At 32.8% G+C, this 24,159-nt stretch overlaps 2 protein-coding genes across 2 annotated transcripts; both read right to left on the bottom strand.

Moving 5' to 3' along the window:
* Window positions 1-13,300: 13,300 nt before the first annotated feature.
* Window positions 13,301-15,871, bottom strand: LOC133303698 (glucan endo-1,3-beta-glucosidase-like). Its single transcript, XM_061503655.1, has 2 exons — window positions 15,778-15,871; window positions 13,301-14,244 (listed from the first exon to the last, which is right to left on the bottom strand). The coding sequence occupies exons 1-2, from the start codon at window positions 15,845-15,847 to the stop codon at window positions 13,301-13,303; spliced, it is 1,014 nt and encodes a 337-aa protein (XP_061359639.1). The 5' UTR covers window positions 15,848-15,871.
* Window positions 15,872-21,988: 6,117 nt separating this feature from the next.
* LOC133303693 (glucan endo-1,3-beta-glucosidase-like) lies at window positions 21,989-23,627 on the bottom strand. The gene is made up of 2 exons (XM_061503647.1): window positions 23,516-23,627; window positions 21,989-23,063 (listed from the first exon to the last, which is right to left on the bottom strand). The coding sequence occupies exons 1-2, from the start codon at window positions 23,604-23,606 to the stop codon at window positions 22,123-22,125; spliced, it is 1,032 nt and encodes a 343-aa protein (XP_061359631.1). The 5' UTR covers window positions 23,607-23,627; the 3' UTR covers window positions 21,989-22,122.
* Between the last annotated feature and the right edge of the window lie 532 nt (window positions 23,628-24,159).

The raw sequence follows: 24,159 nt of genomic DNA, 5'->3' as shown, positions 1-24,159 counted from the left end.
TAACTACTCTAACGTTGATAACAGTACCATATGACCTCCTACTTCCTAGAGAGACGATATGGTCCGACCCTACCCATTTGACCATTTCGGGCTTTCGCTTAAATAGTTTATATCTATATAAAATATCTTAGGTTTGACATGATACGTCAGTTTTGTGAAGGTTTAAATTATAAATCTAATTTAATTTATATTTAAAAAATGAAAGTCTTAATCTATGTCTTTTAGTCTGGTTAAGTATATTAAATATTCAATAATTAAAATAATATTATTTTATTATTAAATTATCATAATAATAAATTTATTTAAAATAAATAATATAACGTAGACGGGTTTGTAGGTTTATAGGTCCGACATGTAAAAAAAAGCATACGGCCTATTTTTTAAATAGATTTTTTTAAAAACCTAGGCTTGCTCAATTTAACTATACGTAAGGGTGTTAATGGGCCGAGTCGATGTGAACTTTGATCTTAAAAGGTTAAGCATGTGTTTAAATATGTCAGTTTGACCAAGCCCGTTACCTATTATGAATATAATTACCGGCATGTGACCTGGCTTATTTACAAAAATTAAAAGCCTAGTTTAGCCTATTAGTCTGTTTTAAAAAAATAAAACAATAAAAATTTATCCCAACATACTATACAATCAACAACACTAGTAATTTCATAAATATTCATAAAATTAATGTATATCCAAACAATATAATATAGAACAAAATCATTCAAAAAGTCTGTTTAACCAACTAAATGGTAAAATAGATTGAGAAAAAAGAAAGGGCTATTACAAGTAGTATAGAAATTATAAAATAAAAATAAAAATTAATATACTAAGTCAACCTGAGAGGCTCTAAGGTCGAGCTTTTGAATTGGAGTCTGAGACCTTTTTACTAAACGAGCTTTTATCCAAGTCTGGTTCCTACAACCAATTTTAGACATGTAAGCTCAGATCTTCACGAACCGAGCCAAAGGCTCCTGGTTCATTTAGCACCCCTAACTATATGTAAACGACCAAAGTTGACCTAATCTAAACTATATCGTAGACTATGTAGATCTACCTAACACATTTATATCGCTAGACATCATCTTATGTGTCTCGTGCAATAAATTTTGAGTAGTTTAGTAAACATTTCACCCACTTCAATTACAAGTAAATTGTATTTTTTTGAGTTTTTTATTCCCAACCGACATATGTAAAAATTATTGAAATAGGTTTTGTCTCTATCAATAAAAAACAAAAACAAAAATTATACACACGTCAAGATAAGGGAGTGCAAGTACTCCATACTCATTACTCAATACATCCTTATTATAATTAGGGGGGAAATAACACATTTAATTTTATTTTATTTTTTTCTATACTTATTTATGATCATTGACATTTCAAATTATTTTATTTTTATTTTTACATGTACCACTGCAGGTATGTTCTTATTTTTTAATGTCATGTGAGTTTAAAAAATCTTAAACATATCATTTCCAGTTTTTTTAGTATCAAATTCAAGTGACTTTTCTTTGTTTTTTGCGTGAACTAACTATATTAAAAAAATCGTACATGAAGATATAAATAAGGGCATTTTTTTGGTGAAATATAAACAAGGGTTTTATTATGACATATAACAATTAATGCACATTTTAAAGGAAAAAACATTGATGAATAATTTACAATATTTCTCAAATAAGATAGAATTAATTTCTGTTTGATATTTTAAATATATGCACGACATTACCTTAATTCTCTGCTTATAAATACAATAAAGTAGTCATTTTATTGTTTAATGTCACAATTTTATCACCATTAATTAAAATTAATGATTGAAATAACATCACATTAAATTGACAAACGATATATCAATCTAATGTAGTGTACACTTATAGAGTGTGTTTGAGAGTTTCAAGGAAGGCGAAGGAAAGGGAAGGGGGAGGAAAATGAAAGGTATAATTATAATAAATATTATAAGGGAGGAAAATGAAAAGATAATGATATTTTTTTATAATTTTACTCTTTCTTAAAAAATTAATATAATTATTATATTTTATAAATTAAATTTTAAAAAATTTTAAAAATTATTTATGTAATTCTCACGTTTAAAAAATAATTCTTCCTTCCCTCTAAAATTTTTAAAGAGAGAAAACAATTTTTCACAGGGAGAATTATTTTTTAAATATGAAAATTACATAAATAATTATTTCCCTCAGCTTATCAGCTATTAAACAATAGCCACAAACAAAAAATATGAATTTAACTCCCCAAAAGTCCCAAACTCAGATTAATTACAGACAATTATTTCTACCCGGAATTAAAACAAACAAAAAAACATAACTTTTTCTCTAGCTTTCTCAGCTACCAAATAGATTCCAAAAAAAAAAAAAAAAAAACTAATAGACTTGCGATAATAGCGTCGGCGATTTTCATGGTGGCCTTGGTCTCTTCTCAAATCTTCTGCATGCAGCAACCTTCCTTCGCGATGACCTTCTCAATCTGCTGCGACGGCATGGCAATTTTGTTGTTATATTACAACAAAATGTACATAATAGTCCAGTAAAAATGGTTTTTGCATGAAATGGAGAGATAAAGAAAGAAAGAGAGTTAGTTGTTTTTGATTTGAATGAGAGAAGATCAGAAAAATTGAGAAAGAGAATGAATACATAAGTAATTTATTATATTTTTTCTCAATTTAAACAGTTGCCACAAACAAAAAACATGAATTTAACTCCCCAAAAGTCCCAAACCTAGATTAAATACAGATTATTATTTCTACCTGAAATTAAAACAAAACAAAAAAATCCTAATTTTTCTCCAGCTTTCTCATTTACCAAATAGATTCCAAAAAAAAAAATTAATAGACTTTTGGCATTAGCGTCGGCGATTTTGATGGCGGCCTTGGTCTCTTCTCGAATCTTTTATATGCGACAACCTTTCTTCTGTAACATTCTGAGGGCTAGCAAGAGAGGGAGTGATCGCCGGTATAAAAGAGGCATGGACACTGAGCGGCTCGTGTCAAATCTTGCAGCTAGGAGGTATATGAATGAATCAAATCAACACACTCAAAAGAGAGGAATTCCAAAGACTGTGTTGATATGAGACTGTATACTTGAGGATAACTTATAAGAATTAATTTGTATTACCTATACTAATAAGATGCATCGACTTTTCGATAGTCCATAACTTAAGAACTCCGTAGTTAAACGTGCTTAACTTAGAGCAATTTTGGAATTGATGATTTCCTAGGAAATTTTTCCAGGAAGTGAGAGGAAAGAGCAAACGAGAGAGAGAGAGAGAAAATGAGTGGTTCATATTATTCAATCTATCAGAAACAGTACACGCATGTCCTTTATAGAGCTCCTGAGTTTGTTACAAAATGTTACACGTCATCTATTCAGTTCACTAAACTGATATATTGACTATTTACACAAATGACCCTGAGTACAGCTGTGACAATAAGCACAGCTGTCCAATTTACAATATAACTACTCTAATATGCCCCCTCAAACTCAGGGTGGATGGAGATAACTGTGAGAATCGACCACACTGAGTTTGTCTCTTAATAGAGCAAACCATGAGGCAGATAAGCTCTTGGTGAGTGTGTCAGCAACTTGATCAAGGGCTGGAATGTGGCAGACTTGTATTGTCTTAGCAAGAACACGTTCTCTGACAAAGAAAATGTCTAGTTCCATATGCTTGGTCCTGGCATGAAGAACAAGGTTATGGGACAGAGATACAGTGCTCAAGTTATCACAAAGAATCAGAGGTGTACTAAACTGAACTTGAAGCTCATGAAGAAGAGATTTAAGCCATAAAAATTCTGCAGTGGCTAGAGCAAGGCTGCGATACTCAGCTTCAGTGCTAGATCTAGCTATAAGATTTTGTTTCTTAGACCACCAAGAAACTAAATTGGATCCAAAAAAGACACAAGCTCCTGAAGTGGACCGTCGATCATCAGGATCACTAGCCCAATCTGCATCACAAAATGTTGTGACAGAGAACAAATGGTTAGGATTGCAGGGCTGCAGCAGCATACCATGGTGTAATGTACCATCCAAATAACCCGAAATTCTCTTGACAGCAGCCCAATGTTCTTCGAGGGGCTGAGACATGAATTGGCAAGTTTTATTCACTGAGTAGCTGATTTCAGGTCTAGTGAGAGTGTCATATTGTAAACCCCCCCCCACAATAGATCGATAGAAGGAAGGATCTGAGTAATAATTAGACCTATACTTAGAGAGCTTGCAGCCAGATTGAAGAGGAGTGGAGATTCCTTTTGCATCTGCCATGTGAGCTTTGTTAAGTAACTCTTTTATGTATTTTGATTGAGAGAGAATTAATGCTCCAGAAGGTGCTTTCTTCACTTCAATGCCAAGGAAGAAATTAAGCTCTCCAAGATCTTTAAGAGCAAAGGTAGAATGTAGTTGTTGAATCAGGGACTAGATGTAGAATGAATCACAACCAGTGATGATTATATCATCTACATAAACCAATAGGAAAACACATTGAGTTGCTTTCTTGTAGATAAACAGTGAGGGATCACACTCACTAGCAATAAACCCAAGATGAAGTAAAGAGGCTTTCAATTTATCAAACCAAGCTCGTGGTGCCTGTTTTAGGTCATAAAGAGCCTTGTGCAACCTGCGAGATTTATTAGAAGATTCAAAACCAGGGGGCTGTTGCATGTAAACTTCCTCTTCAAGAGTGTCATTGAGGAAGGCACTGTTAACATCTAGCTGTCTTAATGACCAACCAAAAGTAATGGCAATAGTGAGAATAGTACGGATTGTGATAGGCTTCACAACTGGAGAGAAGGTCTATGTGTAATCGAAACCAGCTTGTTGGTGGATTCCTTTTGCCACCAATCTAGCCTTATATCTATTTACAGAGCCATCTGGGTTTTCTTTGACTCGAAAGACCCACTTGCAACCAATGGTTGTCCTGTTAGGAGGAAGAGGAACTAAAGACCAAGTGGAGTTGACCTGAAATGCATCAATTTAAGTTTGCATAGCAGAGAACCAGTTGGGGTTGGCCTTGGCCAAGGCTTGTTTGACTGTGCTAGACTCAAGAAAGGTGGAAATAATTTGAGGCATGCAGGCTGTTTTGGAACGAGTGATGATGGCGTGAGTGGGTGAGTTGTTAAGGGGACCAAAGGGAATATATTCTAAACCAGAACTAGGAGGAGAAGAAGATGAAGAAGTGGGACTAAAAGAAATAGGAACAGGAGAACCTGAATTTGGGGAAGCAGCAGGTGAAACTGACTGAGAAGCACAACTGTTGCTGTTCCTGGATTGTGATGTGTCTGGAGATGAAGCTGGACTTGGACACGATGAGGATGATGCTGGTTGGTCTGGGATGTATGCTGGTGTTGAGGAGTTGCTGCTGGATGCTTGGGAACTTGGATTATTATCACACGGTAGTGATGATGAATGTGCAGTAGAATCAAACTTGGTTGGTGATGTCAATAAAGGAATTATATTGGAGACAGATGGAGAGGAGTCATTTGAAGGAATGGTGGAAGGCAAATTGAACCAAAGGGGGTAGGGAAATTTTGTTTCATTGAAAAGTACATCTTTAGAGATAAAGAGTCTCCCAGATGAATTGAGACATTTATAGCCTTTATGAGTGGGAGAATAGCCAAGGAAAATGCATTCACTACTTCTAAACTCTAATTTGTGACTGTTGTATGAGTTATGAGTGTAATTGCTATGATTAAGCAATTTTGTTAATGATATAATTATACTAATTCTAATGTTATAAGATTACTGATACTATAAGATTACAAATTTTCAATAATTATATAATTACAGCTAAATTAACTCCTGATGCTATGAAATTACATATCTTCAATAACTCACACCAAGACAAGAACTCATAATTCCTATTCCCCTGATCCACGTTGATAAAAATCAAGAATATTGACTGGCCAAAACATAATCTTCTGGTCAATAAAATTCCTAATCATACTTTGACTGCCAATTTTATTTGCCCAAAAACTGAAATAATATGCCCGAGTTATATGCTTCTTTGCACCGAGATCAGTCCAAAAACGAAGGATTCTTTTTGTTTTTTTTTCTTCGTTCAAATATTAGGCCCTGTATTTTTTTGATACAATGCCGTGCATTTATTGTAAAGTCAAACTAGACAAAGATGAGAACAGTGACCAAAGTATCATTGGCAAATTTTTTACCTAAATATTATGTGAATGGTATTTTTTGACATATTGACACGAGTCAAAATTTATTATCACTAATAACGAACTTCGTCGTTAATAATTCCGTGACACTTCGTGTGCCACATAGCGTACTAAATTTGCTATCATTAATAACGAATTTGGTTCAGTCAATTTTTTTTATAAAAATATAATAAGTGTCATAAAATTATTGATAAGAAAATTCATTATCCATGATAACAAATTTCGATACGAATGATAAAAAATACTGTTTTCGTAATATTTAAATAAATTTTTTGCCAAACATTGATATTTGGTCGATGTTTCCAAAGATGGGTTGTTAGAAAATTTTGCTTTTATAAGCAAGCACATATCACACAGACAATTCGATTTCAATGGTTATTAATTATTACGTTAAGAGTGATGGGACAACCAAGCAGAAAGTTTCACATCAATGGTTGAACAAATCTTTGTACTGTGATTTATTTTGCGGGTATAGTTTCCTTGAAAGGAAGAGGGTCGACATCATCATGACCATTAAGAATATGATGACGTTGCTGGTCTAGATTCCTGAAAATCATGTGCCTCCACATCTCCTATGATTCCAAAGCTTTTATAAAAATTTGCAAGCTATGGCCAGCCAAATGGCCATCACACTTTTTTGTTCGATAGAAATAAAGGGTAAGAGTGTAAAAACTGAATAAATCTTTAGTGAATGATTCAGTGGATCTATTCGTACTGAGTTCAGTGCATATCATACACTAAAAATTTATTTGTAAAAACTGATTGTGCGTGCATGCACTTGAAGACAAGGAGTTAAAGGGACAGGGGTCACGTCATCATCCTTTGGTTTATACTTTGTAGTTATATATAGTTGCAAAAACCATGAGTTACAAGCAGATTTAGGTTCAGCGGCCACAGAGAAAGAAGAGAAAGTGCGGTGCTTGGAGGCCAAAGTAAAAAGGTGCGACTAGTTTAATCCTCTGCTTCTTGGTTAGCTTTTACTGCTTCATTCTTTTTCTTTGTTACTGATTCACCCTAGCACCTATCTTCCTCTTAAAACCAAAATGGTTGTCCAAAATCTCAAATTCTCTATTTGTTTTTTAATTATTGTCTTTTCATCAATCCTTTTGGATTCCTGTTTTCTGTTGGTAGTAGTGAGTGAATAATGGAAAAAATTTAAATAAATAGGCAATGAGGGTTGTGCGCAGTAGATTAAGAATTAGATTCATGTCCCTTAAAGGCGTGAGTTTGAATCTAGCTAGCTGATGTGAAGATTTTAGACCCTTTATGCGCATAATAGATCGATCAACAAAAATTTAGACAGAACTCTCACTGATGCATGTTTTATCACTATTCCTTTTTCTGGTGATTTGTTCCCTTGAAATTCTAGTTTTATTATGTGTCCTTGCGTTTTTCTTGAGACTCAGTTTAGGTTGGACTCCGAGAGAAGACAAAGTTGAATAAAGTCTAAGGGAAGTTACACATGTCTCTATCTACACTTTAAGTGTCGACACATCATTTGTTTTATATATTCTACAAACTTCTCTTGTTGCCATGTGTTTAGCATTAGTCTTTGACTAGAGATGACATGGAGCCAACAGGGGTTTGAAGTTTGAACTTTTACTGTTTTTGATGATAGAACAATGCCAACTCATATAGACATCGAAATGTTCTAATGTGCAGAAGCAGGGAAACAATGGAAGGTCAAAGCTCAAATAGTACAGCTACAGGTATTATTATTATTATTATTTTTCAAATATTCACTATACTTGATAAATTTCTTTTAAAATATATTTTCATATATTGAGCTGTTGTATTTGTTTATCTATTAAAATATATTTTCTTGTGTGTGAAAAAAAAATTCTGAGTGGCCCAGTATTATTTCGGATATGCACAATGCAAATCAAACCTCTGACCTTGATACTCTGTCTATATATATAAAAATCACTCCCCGTTAAATCCGGTTAACGAGTGTGGGGTGGAGAAAATCATTGTACGCAGCCTTATCCTTGCATAATTGCAAAGAGTCTGTTTTCTGGATTCAAACCCATGACCTTTCAGTCATGAAGGAACAGTTTTACCACTGTTCCGGTTCGCCCCCTTTCTTCTGTCTATATATATAAAATTAGGGAGATTATTTTCTTATTGGAGATTGCTTTCTCATGTTGTGAGGTATCGAAATTCGTGCTATCTTTTTTTATTATTTATTTATTTACATGTAGTGGAACCTATCACTTGTTGTGTCTATAGCAGGAGATTGCTTTCTCATGTTGTGAGGTATCGAAATTGTGTTATATTCTTTTTATTATTTATTTTTTTAACAAGTGGTGAGACCTATCACTTGTTGTGTTTATAGCATGAGAAGTGTTATCTCATGTGAGAAGAGAAAATAGAAGGCTTTTTGACCCTTATGACCCTTAATTAATAACTAATTACCAAATTGCCCTTCATTCAAAACTATTTCGAAAATTTACCCTCCCCAACAAACATAACACCAATCTGCCCCTGTTTGACCGTTGACCACGAAGCCTACCCGGATAATTTTTGAAACTTTTTATCTACCCGAGTATGTAGGGGTGTACCCGGGTAGAGTTCTTGAATCTGGAAAAATGGTTGAATTATTTACCCGGGTATGGAGCAGTGTACCCGGGTAAACATTGACGGTAGGGTTTTAAAATACCCCAGCAGCCCCATTTCGAAAACCCACAAAAGGGGTACCCGAGTAGAGCTGCTGGAGGAGTGTCTTCTTGAGCGATTTCAGGCATAATCTTGCACCAATTCGTCTTGTTTCTGATCATCATTCGCGGCGCTCATGTCAGCCTCAAAATTACCGTCCACGTCAGTGTCTGACGAATCACCTTCTGGAATAGCACTTTCAGGTTCTCCCTCATCTTCGTTGTCCACATAGTCCTCGTCTTCATCCTCATCCAATGCTACCTGAGGAGGTGCAGAAGATCGTACAACTGTATCTTCTTGACCGGTACAGTGTGCAGTAGTGGTTGTATGCACCGGTAAAGATGAAGATTGACCAACATCAACTTCAACATATATCTCAATATATTTTAATACTTTACATTCAACAAACGCATCTGTTACGAACTCCACATCTTCATCATCATTTATATCGTTTCCAATGTAGTATATTGTATCCATATCCACTACAGTCTCTAACATGGCTATCATGCGGTGGATGAAATGTATGCCTTCTGACCCCATTTTTTGAAGAATTCTCTCCTTCAGTTCATTGCATGTAGTGCCCACTTTGATTTTCATCGTTTTTGTTTTTCCTTCAAATCGGACACCGTTTGGACCTTCAAAATGCCTCCCATTGTAGTAAATAACTATAGGAACCATGTTTGGACTTGAACTCATCTTTCATACAAAAATTAGATCTAGGTTTTGGGTTTGGAGGTTGGTTCGGATTTTTGAGCACAAAATGGGAGTGTGGAGATGTAATCTCAATGTCCCACCAAGATTCAGCTTTCTGAAATGATGAGATGAAATATGTGTGATGTTTCGGATTAGAGAGGGTAAGAGAGAGAGATTTGGGGTTTCAAAAACCCTATACCTCGCAACAATGGCCGAAACCCATACATATTGGGGTTTCTGGACGCGATTTACCCGGGTACACTGCTCCATACCCGGGTAAATAATTCAACCATTTTCCCAGATTCAAGAACTCTATCCCGGGTACACTCTACATACTCGGGTAGATAAAAAATTTTCAAAAATTACCCGGGTAGGTAATGGTATACCCGGGTAGACTTCGTGGTCAACGGTCAAACAGGGGCAGATTGGTGTTAAGTTTGTTGGGGAGGGTAAATTTTCGAAATAGTTTTGAATGAAGGGCAATTTGGTAATTAATTATTAATTAAGGGTCATAAGGGTCAAAAAGCCGAAAATAGAAACCCTAAACTTATATATGGAGTCAAATGGAAATACTTATTGCTTAGGTCATTTTATTGGAAATTTAACCAGGAGGGAAAGCATCAGTGTTAGAAGCGCTACAGAAAGAGCATGAGGAGAAAAATTTGAAAATTCAAAAGCTGAAGAGACAGATTGAATTGACAAAGCAGCGGTTGGAAAAGAAAAAGATGGAGTACACAGAGGAGCAAATGGGAGGTTTCAATACTTTAAGCAAGAAATATAACAGTCTCAGAGAGGAATACAATGCAATGCTAGCTGAAAAGTTAAGGGAATCAAAGTAGGGTTTTATTAATGTTATGTAACATAATTTAAGTGTTGTTTCCAACACACATAATAAGAGGGAGAGAGAAAGTGGAATAATGTGTGTGTAGGAAAGTGAGGTTATATTATGTTACATGATAAACATAAAACCCATGAAAGTAACTTCCCCTCTCAAATAAATATGTAAATCTCAAACAATGACCTGTCAATGTAACTTCTCAGTACTTCAACTTCAAGTTATGAATATATCTAATCAAAGTATCGCTTTTCAACTTATTTTTCATGTAGAATTCTTATTGTGATTGTTAAATGGTGAGATAATATCTTAATATATGACTTTATCGTTTAAATATTTTAATTTCTTAATCAATTATACGTAGAAGTCTTTTTTTTTTTTTTTTTTTAAGGGGCAAAGCCCCAAACAGAGAACAACAGAAAAAAGCAGAAAAAAAGAAAAAACCAGTAACAGAAACAGAATGGACTAGGCAGGAGCATAAGGTGAACACATGAAACCTGTATGGTATGGGTGATATGAATTTAATTGCATAAGATGAATAAAATATTTGAAAATCACATTAAGTTGATTTTTTTCTTTCGAAAAATACATTAATACGAGTGTTTAACCATAAATAAGGGTAAAGTTCAAATATATTAAAGATGTTTTGATGTACCCAGAGTTGACGTAGATGCAATAAGGACACCAAAGTGAGTATCTCCTGGACTCGGAATTGATTGAAATTTGACATGTTTCAAAGGCTAATATTTAGAAAGTAATTCGAGTTTTTTTTTTAATTTTTTAATTATTAGGTTAATTTATTTTAACTATTTGTTAATTTTAGGATTTTTAATACTAATTGATTTGTAATCGGTTGATTTTTTATTTTAGAGTAATATCCTTCTTCTTCTTTTTCTAAGAGCGTTAAATCCTGATTGAATTGTAATAACTTATCATTTTCTTTTAATTATTTGACATCATATACAAGGTGTTATTATATGTTCCTTTGTGGAAGATATTTTGTAAACCCTAATTAAGAATAAATAAGTTCTCTTTTTAAAATCCAAATATTCTATTTAGCTTCAGTTATATTCTAAAATCCAAATTCTCTTTTTACTACTTATCTATCCCGCAAGAGCTTGTTTTTGGTGGACTTGAGCTTGTACTTCCTTTTCAAAAATAGGAGAAAAAAATTGGGAGGGAATTTAGAAAAAAAAATAGAGATATAAATAGAAGAAAATATTTTTTTTTTTAGTAAAGGATCACCAAAGCTGCTCATTTGTCATCCGTTTTACTTTAAGGTGTGTTTGGTAGGAGGTGAAATTTTTTTTTCTAGAAAAATAGGGTAGAGAAAATTATTTGCCTATGTTTGGTAGGAGGTGAAGTAAAAATATGACTGAGAAATTTTTTTTCTCATCATTTGTTTTTCTATGTAAAATGGTTGGAAAAGATTACTATTGAAAGGGTGGAAGTGTTTTTGTCCATGTAGTGGAAAAATTAACACAACATCATTAAAATTAACTCAACATTTCTGAAAAAAATATGATCTACCAAACACTTTTTAGTAACTTACCAAGAAAAAAAAATTTCTCATTATATTTCTGGAAATTATTTTTTCTCGGTAAAAAATATTTATCCTCTTCCAAACGTCCCCTTAAGATCACTTATCCAATTAACCGCAAAAAAAAAAATCATGCTTTTGTAGAAGTTGCACATTCTTTTATAATTTTGCTTAATTAAAAATGGGTTTTATAAGAGTTATGTTGTAGAAAAATTGATTGTGTCATGTTAATGAGATTCGTTTTTCGTGCCTTAGTTTTTTTTTTTTTTTTTTTTTGCTTCAAAAAATGCAGAGCCCATAAAATATTATGTGTGTAGAAAATTTTACCAAGTCATGTTAAACGACAAATAAAAACCCCATTAAAAATACATCATGTTAGAATCATAATTTAAAAGGAGGCATGGCGAAAGGTGGAATAGTAATAAATAGTGTAATTGAGGCAATATTATAAATGGGAAAAATTAGTATTATGTAACATGATATAAATTTTTTTACCTATTGATCCATTGGTTTTCACACCAACATTTTTTATTTTTATTACATGTATGGGACCCACATACATTTTTGTTTAAGTAAAAAAAATTGTTTAGATTATGTTACAAGATGGTAATTTTACCCATTATAAATTTATTGGTGATTAGTGATTACTTCAATTGGATGGGAAGCACGCGCGAAATAGTAAATTACACATGATTCTATTTGTTGCTTACATTTCACTGGTAGTTTTAAAATAAATAAAATTTTAAAATATAAAGCTAAATAACAATATTTAAAACATTTTTAAATCTCTGAATTTCTTTAATTAAATAAGTATGAATTGAAGTTTCAGAAAATTCAGCCAATAATAAATTCAGCATCTACTTCTTTTCTCATGAATCTGGTATGTATTTATTTAAGTGAAAAATATTTCCACTCACATAAAAATAAGTGTGTCTCATTATAAAGAGAAAAAGTAAAAATAAAAAATCAATGGAACCCACAATTTTTTATAAAAATATGGCACATAAATGTTTTCTACGGTAAAATTAGAAATGCTTTATCCTTTTTTAAACAAGGGGAATGCATCGGTCCTTTAACAGGAAAAGCAAGACAATTCCTGATACATTGGAAATTGTTCTTGCATTCTTTTTAATTTTTTTTTATAATGGAGCCCACCAAAATTTATTAGTACAGGAAAAAAAATTTATTGTCCTGTTGAAGAACACAAATATTTCCCTTTAAACAATGAAAAGAAAACACATAAGTAAACTGTGATCTTCAGTACATGTATAATGTAATTTACGATATAAATAAGCTTTGACTAGAAACATCAAGAAAATGTTACATCAAAACCGAAACATGGGCACACATGGCACACTTATTCAAAGTAAATAAAATTTAGGTTCTTATACTTGTCAGTTTTTCAATTGAAATTGACTTGGTATTTAGCAGCTTTGTCAGGACTGAATAGACCAAAATGTCGCTCAGTTTCCGCACCGGGCTTCTTGTTTTCATCAAACATGGCAAACAAGTAAGTCTCTATAGGCCCACCAGGCCTCTTCGGAGTCCCGCTCCCACCCTTGGCGTGATTAATCAAATTAGCATAGTAAGTGGCTGCATTTTCATTCGTGGCTCCATCTCCACCTTCAGATGGCCACCCACTCTCAGATACAACAATCTCCAAATTGGATGCTCCTACTTTCTCAAGAGCAGCATATATTGAATCCAACATAGCATCAAAGAGGTTTTGGTACCCAACATCATTGTCTCCTTGTTGGGTAAAAAGAGCATAGGCAAGACTAATGCTTTGTTGATTATTAGCATAAGCGAAGTAAGGGTAAACATTGGCAAGAAGTGGTGCCCCATTGTTCACTAGGAAACTTATAATGGGCTTTATATATGGGCTTGCATTGTCACTAAAAATGCCATCATTGGGTGGGTATGATTTATCAATTAGACTAGAGTCTATTGCTGTTGAGACTTTGATTTGGCCTTGTAAATTGGATGATGAAATTGCATTTTGAATGTTCTGCATGGCAGGTAGAATATACTGAGCCTCATTGTCACCAGGGTGGATTTCATTTCCAACAGCAATGTACTTGAATTTGACATCTTGTGAATAGGGTGTCACATATTTATTGACCCAATCTGTGGCAACATTGGCATCTGTAAGAGATTGAAGTGTTTCCTTAGCCACATCAAGGATCAACTCTATGTTTGAACCTCTAAGGGCTTTGAGTGCATCTTCATCTGGGTAGTATATCCGCATTCTACCAATTCCATTTGTTTTATATAAATCCACAACTTCTTGCCTTGATGGTAGATTACCACCGTTTACTCCATAGCAAACTCCTATGGCTTGTGCAGCTGCATAATTTTGAACTAATTATAGTAAGTTATTCTGAGAGGATATAAAAGACTATGACTATTTGGAAAAATTACGAGACAATTTGGCATGCCATTAGCCCAGAATTGTAAAGAACTTTGGGATACACCACCTCAAAAGCTAATTCAAAGGGTAGGAGTGCTCAAGGCCATGTAAAAGAACTTTGAGATACACCACTCCAAGAGCTAGCTCAAAGGGTGAGAGTGTATAAAGCCTTATAAACTCCACATTAATTGCTCATACAATTAATGTGAAACTATATATCTCAACAAGAATAATAAGACGAAATTGCAATCGAAATTTTGGGTTACAAGTTTCCACAGTAAAATTTTAAAGGAAATTCTAAAATTTTGGCAATTTTTATTTTGCAAATTGTTGTGTTCCTTTAATAAGAAATATTTTTGGGTTACGATATTGACTAAATCAAAAACACTTTAAATATAAAACAATTATATAGCACAAACATTTATAATGAAAAATGTTAGGGGATCAAAATGTTAGGAGAAACTTATATTTATAAATTTTTGTTTATAAATTCTTACAAATTATACTGTGTAGTACATTCTAGCATACAATGTATTACCCCTAATACATAGTGTCGTTTGTAAATTTTTTTTTTTATAAATATAATCATTCTTATATACATACAAGAAAAAAAGTATTTTAATTATGGGAAAAAAGTTTTCGATGTTACTTTAGACAACTTTGTCTAATGTTCATCGAAACGACGTCATTTTGGGGTTGAAAAATTAAAAAATTCGAATGATAAAGACTATTATAACCCTGAAATAAATTAAAATTACAAAAAGACCATGATTTTCGTCCCAAAACGACGTCGTTTCGATGAATATTAGATAAAGTTATCTAAAGTAACTTTAGAAAAAAATCAAACCCTTTTATTATTCACACCTACTCAATTTTTTATTTTATTTTGAAGACACTCTAATGCGATTTAAATCCTATACAAATGTATAAAAAACAATATAGTTGTTGTAATCTCATATTGACCCAGATTCTCAAGGTAGCCATATAATAACATTGATTAAATAATGAATACCAGTGGAAATAATTTAAAATATACATACATATTATATAATACAATAAGTTACACAAATATTTAGTCAAGATTTCTTCGGTTATTAGTGGTTTAGTGGTAACATTTCCCCCACTGGCGACAATATGGATCTGTCATTGGTGAATGAAGTTTTACACCTAAATAAGTGTAAACTCGTTTTTTTTATAAAGACATTGAATGAAATGCAAGTACAATGAGTAAAGCAAAATGTAAAATTAGAATATACGAAAATGTCTCAGATAAATAAATGTTCTAAAAATAATATTCTATTGATCTCCTAGTGTGCAGTGCACCTATATGATTTAGTATAAATAATCAAATGAATACAAGTTCGATTCAGTAGAATTGAACTTCACTTAGTAGTATAAAGAAAAGGAACAAAAAAACCATGCAGGTGTGTTACAGTGTTAGTGTTAGAGAAGGAAAGAGCCATATAGACCTGTAAATTCTGGTCCAATGGACGATAGTACTAATATTCCAACAAGCAGAAGCAGCGATATGGCAGACATTGCAGTGTTGCTTTTGAAGAATATATTGATTGATTATTGGATTATACCAAAATGTTAACCAAATCTTATTCTTATTAACACACAACGTTGATATCTTTCCAATGGCGCCTAACCGATATTTATATGCACAAAGAAGGCCAATATTTTGCATGGTATGGTATAAACCCAATAACAAAGACTTTGAACCCCGTCAATCACTCATTAGAAGTTCATGAATTTGTTTTGAATTCCAACCATTTTTCCGGTGAAAAACGTGTACAAATTAAATTCATTGATTCATGGCCACATACAAACAAAAATATTATTAATTGGTGAGACCATTCTGCATACTAGTCAGCCTAACGTGACAGAAGCGTTCAAAGTCTGGTGTTGTTTTCTTCTCGAAAGTCTATGCAACTAATATAATTATATAACTCTATATGGATTCATACAATTTCGCAAGAGGTCGGAACTTGGAGGTTTTTAAGTTCTAACCCACTTGTTTGGGATTTTGCTAATTCTGAATATTTTACAAAAACCCTTCAATATTGCAAAGAACCATTTAAATTTAAAATTTTAGGTTGTTACGTGAGCTTATACAAATAGTTTTTATATTGTATTTTTGTAACACGTTTCTCGTGTAAGACCACATTGAATCAAAGTCGTTTTTATTTAATTGTAAATGTTGTAACACTATGAAAAGAATCATATTAAAATACATGCATCCACCGGTCAATTATCATCTATTTTAATATTTTTTTAAAAAGATAATAGTGACGGCTAGAAGAAACCATTTTACAGAAACTAGTACCTACGGAGTTTTTTTTTTTTGTTTTTTGTTGGAAATATTTCATTGGTTTATCGTTTCACAATTAATCCGATTCAGGACGGGTTCATAATTAAGGTTTTAAACCCCTTCCAAAAATGATACTGAATAGGATCGAATACATGCTCTCATTCTCACCTGCTAAGCTCTCATACGCCAATTGAGCTGCAACCATTTGATACCTGTGGAGTTTTCTGTAAAATGTTCATGCAGCCCAGACCAGGGTAATGAAATGATGCAAAAATACAACGAGAAACCATGGCTGATTAATTAACGATATAATTTTAATACCAGACTTGCATTTTTATAAAAATTAAAATAAAATATTTTTATTTCTTTGTATAACCCGTTTCCCACAAAAAATTATATTCATTTAAACTCACTTTGAACGGGTGATGAATCAAGTAACAGTGACTATTTTGTCACGCTTCATCAAATTATTTATCAGACTGCCACGCCACAGTGTAGCGAAATATGCCATGTCAGGCTGCCAGCAGTAATGACACATGTCAAGCATGCAGCAATACAAGCATAATTCGTTACACAGTGTAGCGAATTACTGTCAACTTGACAAGTGTCATTCTTGCTGACTATAACATGGCCACAGTGTAGCGAAATATGTCATGTCAGGCTGCCAGCAGTAATGACACATGTCAAGCATGCAGCAATACAAGCATAATTCGTTACACAGTGTAGCGAATTACTGTCAACTTGACAAGTGTCATTCTTGCTGACTATAACATGCTGCCAGCAGTTCGCTACACAGTGTAGCGAATTATATTCCTGTCCTATGAATCAACCAGTTATATTCCTTAAAATTATATTCATTTAAACTCACAAAAATTTATATTCATCACGGTTCACAAATTATTTCCAATGTTGTAACTGGGATTTGAACTTGTGTCACGAGGTTGGCAAACATAATCACTTACCATTAAGCTACATTTTTTTTTGGATACGAGCACGAGGCTATATTTAGTTACTATTAGGCTACATTTTTTTTTTGGTATAAGCACTAGGCTACATTTAGTTGTTAGTTAATATGCACCATTTAATATATTTATCATATAATTTAATAGAATTATTTCAAAAGTTGCACCTAGTGGGATTGAGCCTTGATCATGGAGATAAAAAGCATAATACTTATTACTAGACTACATGCATTAGGTTGTTACTTAGCATGCACCATTTAAAATATTTATTATATAATTGAGTATAAAATATAAATTTATATACATACTCGGGGTTATGCGGTTAAACCAGTGAGACCCAGTGACCCGGTATCCCAACTGAGTCAATGATCGGTTCAGGTTTAATAATATTGGTCTCATCTATATTTTTCTCTCCTCTTGTTTATGGATCCCACCTGTGATTTTTTTTCTGCTACAGGAGATAATTCTTCTACTATAATAGGAGGAATTGATTTTAGATAAATTTTATGTATGATTTAATGTTTCTCACTTAACTAGAGATAAAATTATTCCATGTGATCTCAAAACAATTTGTTTTGGGTTGGAAAAATGAGAAAGATTATACTTACAACCCATTTTTATTTACAATCTCTTACAATTATATATTAACCGTTGATTTTCACCAATCAACGATTATCATTTATTGTGAATTAATAATTAATTATTGAGTTTGATTTAAGAAAATAATAACCGTTAATTGGCAAAAATTAACGGTTAAATATAGTTGTAAATGAAAATAGGTTGTAAGTATAACCTTTCTCTGGGAAAATATACATTTATTTTATTTTATTTTATTTTGTATTATGTTAATCTTTATCTTGATAAAAAAAATTTCCTTGACCTAAAATAAAATTTTTATATTCAAATGAGATAATCTAATTTTCATTAATAGCAGAAATATTAAATCCATTATATATATATATATATATATAAAAATAAATAAAGGAAGGGAAATATTAACTTCATGTGATAGGAGACAATAAGTCTTTCTTACACACTTTTTTTTTTTTTTATAAACAAAAGGGGATTAGACCCCAGCAAGCAAAAACGAAACAAACTAACAAGGAAGAGTAACTAGATGTTCTCTCCCTACCGACGCAAGGTTCGCCATAAATAACAGAAAAATTCCACTTGGAGGTTCCTCAAAGAAAATCTGATCAACCTGCTCCGCTGAGTTTAACAAATAATTTGCCAGCCAATCTGCTCACATATTCCCTTCCCTAAAAGTATGTTGAATTTGAACTTCCCATTCCTTTCCAATCCACGTTCGTATACGAGATAGCAAGTGCTCCTCACGAACTGTTGAACCTTGTTTGGTGAGCCCAGTGATTGCCGTAAGCGAATCACTTTCCAGAATGACCCTTTTATAGCCAGCATCCTCAAGGCCATGAAGTATACCCCAAAGTTTCGACTTAAAAGCTGAGCAAAAACCCAGTCTAAAAGAGAAATCTATTAACCAATTACCTTGTGAATTCCTTATCACCCCCTACCCCCGCGCATGCAGCCAAACCCGAATTATCACGAGTTGCTTCATCCGTGTTTATTTTTACAAAACCTTCTAATTAAGGGAATTGCCAGCAAATATTTAAATCACCATATCCAATTTTCTTGCTATAACTACCCGCTTCAATATAACTAACCTCTATATCCTGCACCAACTTTCTGATTATTTCAATCTAGAACTCCAAAGGAGGATTTTCTTGATCATGGTTTTGCATATTTCTCCAACACCATATTTTTCGATAGGTTACCAAAAATGTTGTTCGCCACCTCTCATGCACACCGCTTGGAACGTTCACAATGTTGCTGGACAACCATTGTTTAAGGTCTTGATTGAAAAAATCTGCTGTCAAATAAGATGGGATGAGACGATCCCAAATTCTTTTTACATTATTAAAATCTCTCAAAGCATGCACTATTCTTTCATCATTTTCCCTACAACACGGACAGCTACTATCACCTTCATTCCACCTAGCAATTCTACTCTTAGTTAATAATCGATGATGCAACAATTTCCAACCAAAAATTTTCACCTTCTGTGGACCCTCCCAAGACCAAAGACAATTCCACATTTTTCTAGATTCTTCATCCACGTTTCCTTGACCAGCAATACAATTATAAATATCTTTAACAGTGACTGTATTACTGTTAGTAAAACTCCATATCAACCTATCAGGTCCATCTTCATGTTTTGGTGGCAGCATACTCTGAATCTTATTAGAAATTTGGCTTGGAAGCATTCACCGAATCAGCCCCATATCCCAATCTCTAGAGGGGGTGACCATATCAGCCACCCTTAAATTGTCACTACTCAAACTGAACTCACCTACAACCAGCTCCCTCAAAGAACTTTCCATCGGAAGCCATTTATCACACCAAAACCGAATATACCTTCCATTACCCAAATCCCACATCAAGTTTCCTTCCATTACCCATATTTTCCCTTCCATTACCCAAAGTCTTTCTTACAAATGTGAGACCCACTTTATTTTTTTATTCTTTTTTTCTGTACAGCAGAACCTATCTAAGTTTATAAGTACAATACGAGAAACTTTATCTCCTATTACATGAGAAAATATAATACCATAAAAGAAACTTTAAAACGATACCATTGCTTTAATGAAATTTAGGGTCAACGAAGGTCGTCTTTATTTTAAAAATAAACCATTAATTTAGGGAAAAATATTTCTTCAGTCACTGGAGATAAAATTATCTCCAGTGAGCTCAAAACAACGTTGTTTTGGATTATAAAATTAAAAAATTGTAATGATAAAGACTATTATATCCCTGCAATATATTAGAATTACAAAAATATATTAATTTCCGCCCCAAAATAATATCATTTTGGACTCACCAAAAATAACTTATCTCAGAAATCATTTACCCTTCAATTTATTACTTATTTATAAAAAGTCATGTCGAACCCAAATAACGGGGTTATCATAAATGGAAGTTCGGCGAGTTGCACTACCTCGATATGTGCATTCTAGCTTGTTATTGACTACGTTCCAGCGATTTTATTTTTTATTTTTTTAGTAAATTCAAACGATTTTATTTTGCGTGATAATCGGGTCATCCTTGCAATATTTAATATATTTATAAGCTACAAAATATTAAACAGCGATTTTATTGAATCACATGGCCTCAGTTACATTTTCTAAAATAAATTAATTAATAGGTTATTTTGATATTTGGTTGAGTTTTTATTTTTTAATCAATGATTAAATTATTACTCTCTCTCTTTTTACTTAAAGTGATATTTGTTTTGGTGGTATTATTTTATATCTTTGGTTTAAGAGTTTAAAGCTTAGGAAGATATTAAGCCCTACGAAAGTATTTCGTAAAATGGCATATGAATTGAAATAAAAAGAAGAAGCGGAAAACATGTTTCATGTTAGCTTTAATTTTATCAATTGATTTGTCCAAAATTTGTTTTATCAAATGATTAATTTTGTTATTACGAAAAAATAGGAAGTAAACAGTTGCGTTCGTGAACTGTTTTGTAAAAGATGGTTTGAATTAAGCCTGTTAGACCCTTTTTCTTTTAAGTTAAACTAAAGTTATAAAAAGCTTTAAAAATAAAGTTAATTTTCTTCGAAAAAATAAAACTAAAAGTTGTTTGATGATTATATAAAATTTTTAGTTAAAAGTTATTTAAAAGCTATTAATTAAAAAAAAAATTAATTTCAAAAAAAGCTAATACAACTTAAAAAAATCCTTCTAAGAACTTTTGACTTTTGGGTTTTTTAAGGTTCGTTGTTTTTAAAGTTACTTTAGATAACTTTGTCTAATGGTCACCAAAATGACATCATTTTAGAGCTAAAATCATGGTGTATTTATAATTTTAATTTATTTTTTAAGGTTATAATAGTCTTTAGCATTTTAATTTTTTAATTTTTCAACTCTAAAACGACATTGTTTCTATAAATATTTGATAAAATTGTCTAAAGTAACACTAGATACTTTTTTTCCCTTTTTATTATAAAAAAACTCTTTTTATTATAAGAATTTTTGTAAAAACTTATTTGGTCTAATTTCTGCTCATAAAAAAAAAGAAATTAAAAAAACCCTCCCAGACAGTCACTAATAACATTATTCTTTGCTAAAATATGATTCTTTTTATAAATGCAGTTTACTTTTTTGTAAAGGGTTTTTTTTTTTTTTTAGTTTATCAGAATATCTCAATTAATTGGTGAGAGATTAATGTGGCCACATGCTAAATCCGAAACAATTTTCAACAGAATTTCTTTCATACACATAAATCTTGTCAATATTTACATTTATTTTTCTTTGTTCATATCAAATAAAAAAAATCACAAATGTAGAAAATGTTTAAAACTTGGATAATTAATATAAAGTCGAAGATCATAAACCTTTATTAGAAACACATATCAAGTTTGTAGTACATTATTGGTGTAAAAACTAAAACCATATAGGTACGAGGTACCCTTATTTATAATTAAGTGACACACTGAGTTTATAATCAGTAATCACATGTTTCAGTTGAAACTGAGTTGGTACTTAGGTGATTTGTCAGGTCTGAAGAGACCAAAGTGCTTCTCAATTTCTTGACCCTGCTTCAGGTTTTCATCAAACATAGCAAAGAGATAAGTCTCAATGGGTCCATTAGGCCTCATTGGGGTGCCACCCTTGGCGTGATTAATCAGATTCCTATAGTAAGTTCCTGCGTTATCAACAGTGGCTGCAGTTCCACCTTCAGATGGCCAACCACTCTCAGACACAACAACCTTCACATTTGGTGCCCCTACTTTCTCAAGAGCAGCATACACAGAATCCAACAATGCATCAAACAGGTTTTGGTACCCAACCTCGTTTGCTCCTTGTTTCGTAAACAAAGCATAGTCAAGACCAATGCTTTGTTGGTTATAAACATAGGAGAAATAAGGGTACACGTTTGCAAGAAGTGGTGCTCCGTTGCTTGCTAGGAAGCTTATAATAGGCTTTATATATTGACTCGCACTATCGGTGAAAACACCATCTTTTGGAGGGTAAGACTTGCCTAGTAAGGTAGTGTCTATTGCGGTGGAGACCTTGATTTGTCCTTGTAAATTGGCTGAAGAAATTGCTTTCTGAATGTTTTTTATTGCGGGAAGAACAGACCCTGCTGCAGCATCACCTGGGTGAACCTCGTTACCAACTGCAATGTACTTGATTTTGACGTTTGGTGAGTATGCTTTCACATACTTATTGACCCAATCTGTTGCAGCTCGAGCATTAGTAAGATCTTGAAGCTTGTTTTTATCAGAGACACCAAGGATCACCTCTATGTTTGAACCTCTAAGGGCTTGAAGGACTCCTTCATCTGGATCGTACATACGCATTTTGCCAATTCCTTTTGATTTATATAAATCCACCACAGCTTGCTTAGTTGGTAAGTTGTTTCCATTTAATCCATAGCAGACACCCACGGATTGTGCACCTACATGATATATTAATGTTGAACCAAAAGTTAGTGATTCTGAAAGAGATTGAAATTGTTAATCTAGACATATCATATACATATTTATATTATAATTAAAAAAATAACAGGTTGAAGAAATTCATCTGATGCTAATTAAGTTGAAGTTAAAAAGAGACAACAAAGTGGAACATTAAAAGGGATATATGATATATAGTTGAACTTAAAATCAAGAAAGATAGATATATCATTTTTTGTTTGTTTGAGGGGTATCTAACTTGGAGGTTATAGTGTAAATTCTTTCAAGCTCTTAAGGAAAATAATGCAAGAAAAGAGGCAGAAATTCTTATAGCCAAAGGAGAACTTCTATACTTATATAGTTGGTCATTTGTAATATAATTTGGTAGCTCAAGTAATTACGACTTTGGTAAATTAAATTATTTTGAGAGAGAGAGAGAGAGAAATATATAGACCGGTAAATTGTACTCCAGTGGAAGATAATAATCCAATAAGGAGCAATATAGCAGACATGGCGGTGTTGCCTTTTGAGAAGAATGTATACATTGATTATATGGAAGTATAAACTAACTCATGTATATTTTGCTCCACAATTAGTACCTATATATAGGCATAAAGTGTAAGAGAGTTCGCAGGACTTGGATCACTACATGTAAAGACTTCTCTGCCCGTCAATCACTCCATTACAATATACGCCGATTGACTTTGAATTTCATCCAATTTCCCTGCAAAATACGTATATCATCACAATACCGATGGCTTTGAATAAGGAACAACACCTCTGAGAAGTCCATTATGTCATTCAGCCTAACATGACGGAAACGTTCCTATTTTCTAAATTTAGCCCAGAAATCAAATTCAACGTCACTTATTTTTTGTTTCCTTATTTAAGTTAATTTATTAAAATGACTCCCGTCCAAGTCACATGCGTATAACTAAATGATGGTAGATCAGTTAGTATCAGATAATTGAGCAGATGGAGTGAGAGCATATATTCGATTTTGATTTTTTCCAATATCGCTTTTGGAGGATTTAAAGTCTTAATTCCGAGATATGTTTCAAATTAGACTAATCATAAGACGATGAATCGATTGAAATA

Source organism: Gastrolobium bilobum, unplaced genomic scaffold (assembly GCF_033153095.1).
Source record: "Gastrolobium bilobum isolate Gb01-03AN ecotype WA unplaced genomic scaffold, APGP_CSIRO_Gbil_v1 utg3235, whole genome shotgun sequence".
Classification (NCBI taxonomy): domain Eukaryota; kingdom Viridiplantae; phylum Streptophyta; class Magnoliopsida; order Fabales; family Fabaceae; genus Gastrolobium; species Gastrolobium bilobum.
The sequence above is the reverse complement of the archived record's forward strand: the minus strand, read 5'-3'. Positions and strand labels throughout refer to the sequence as shown.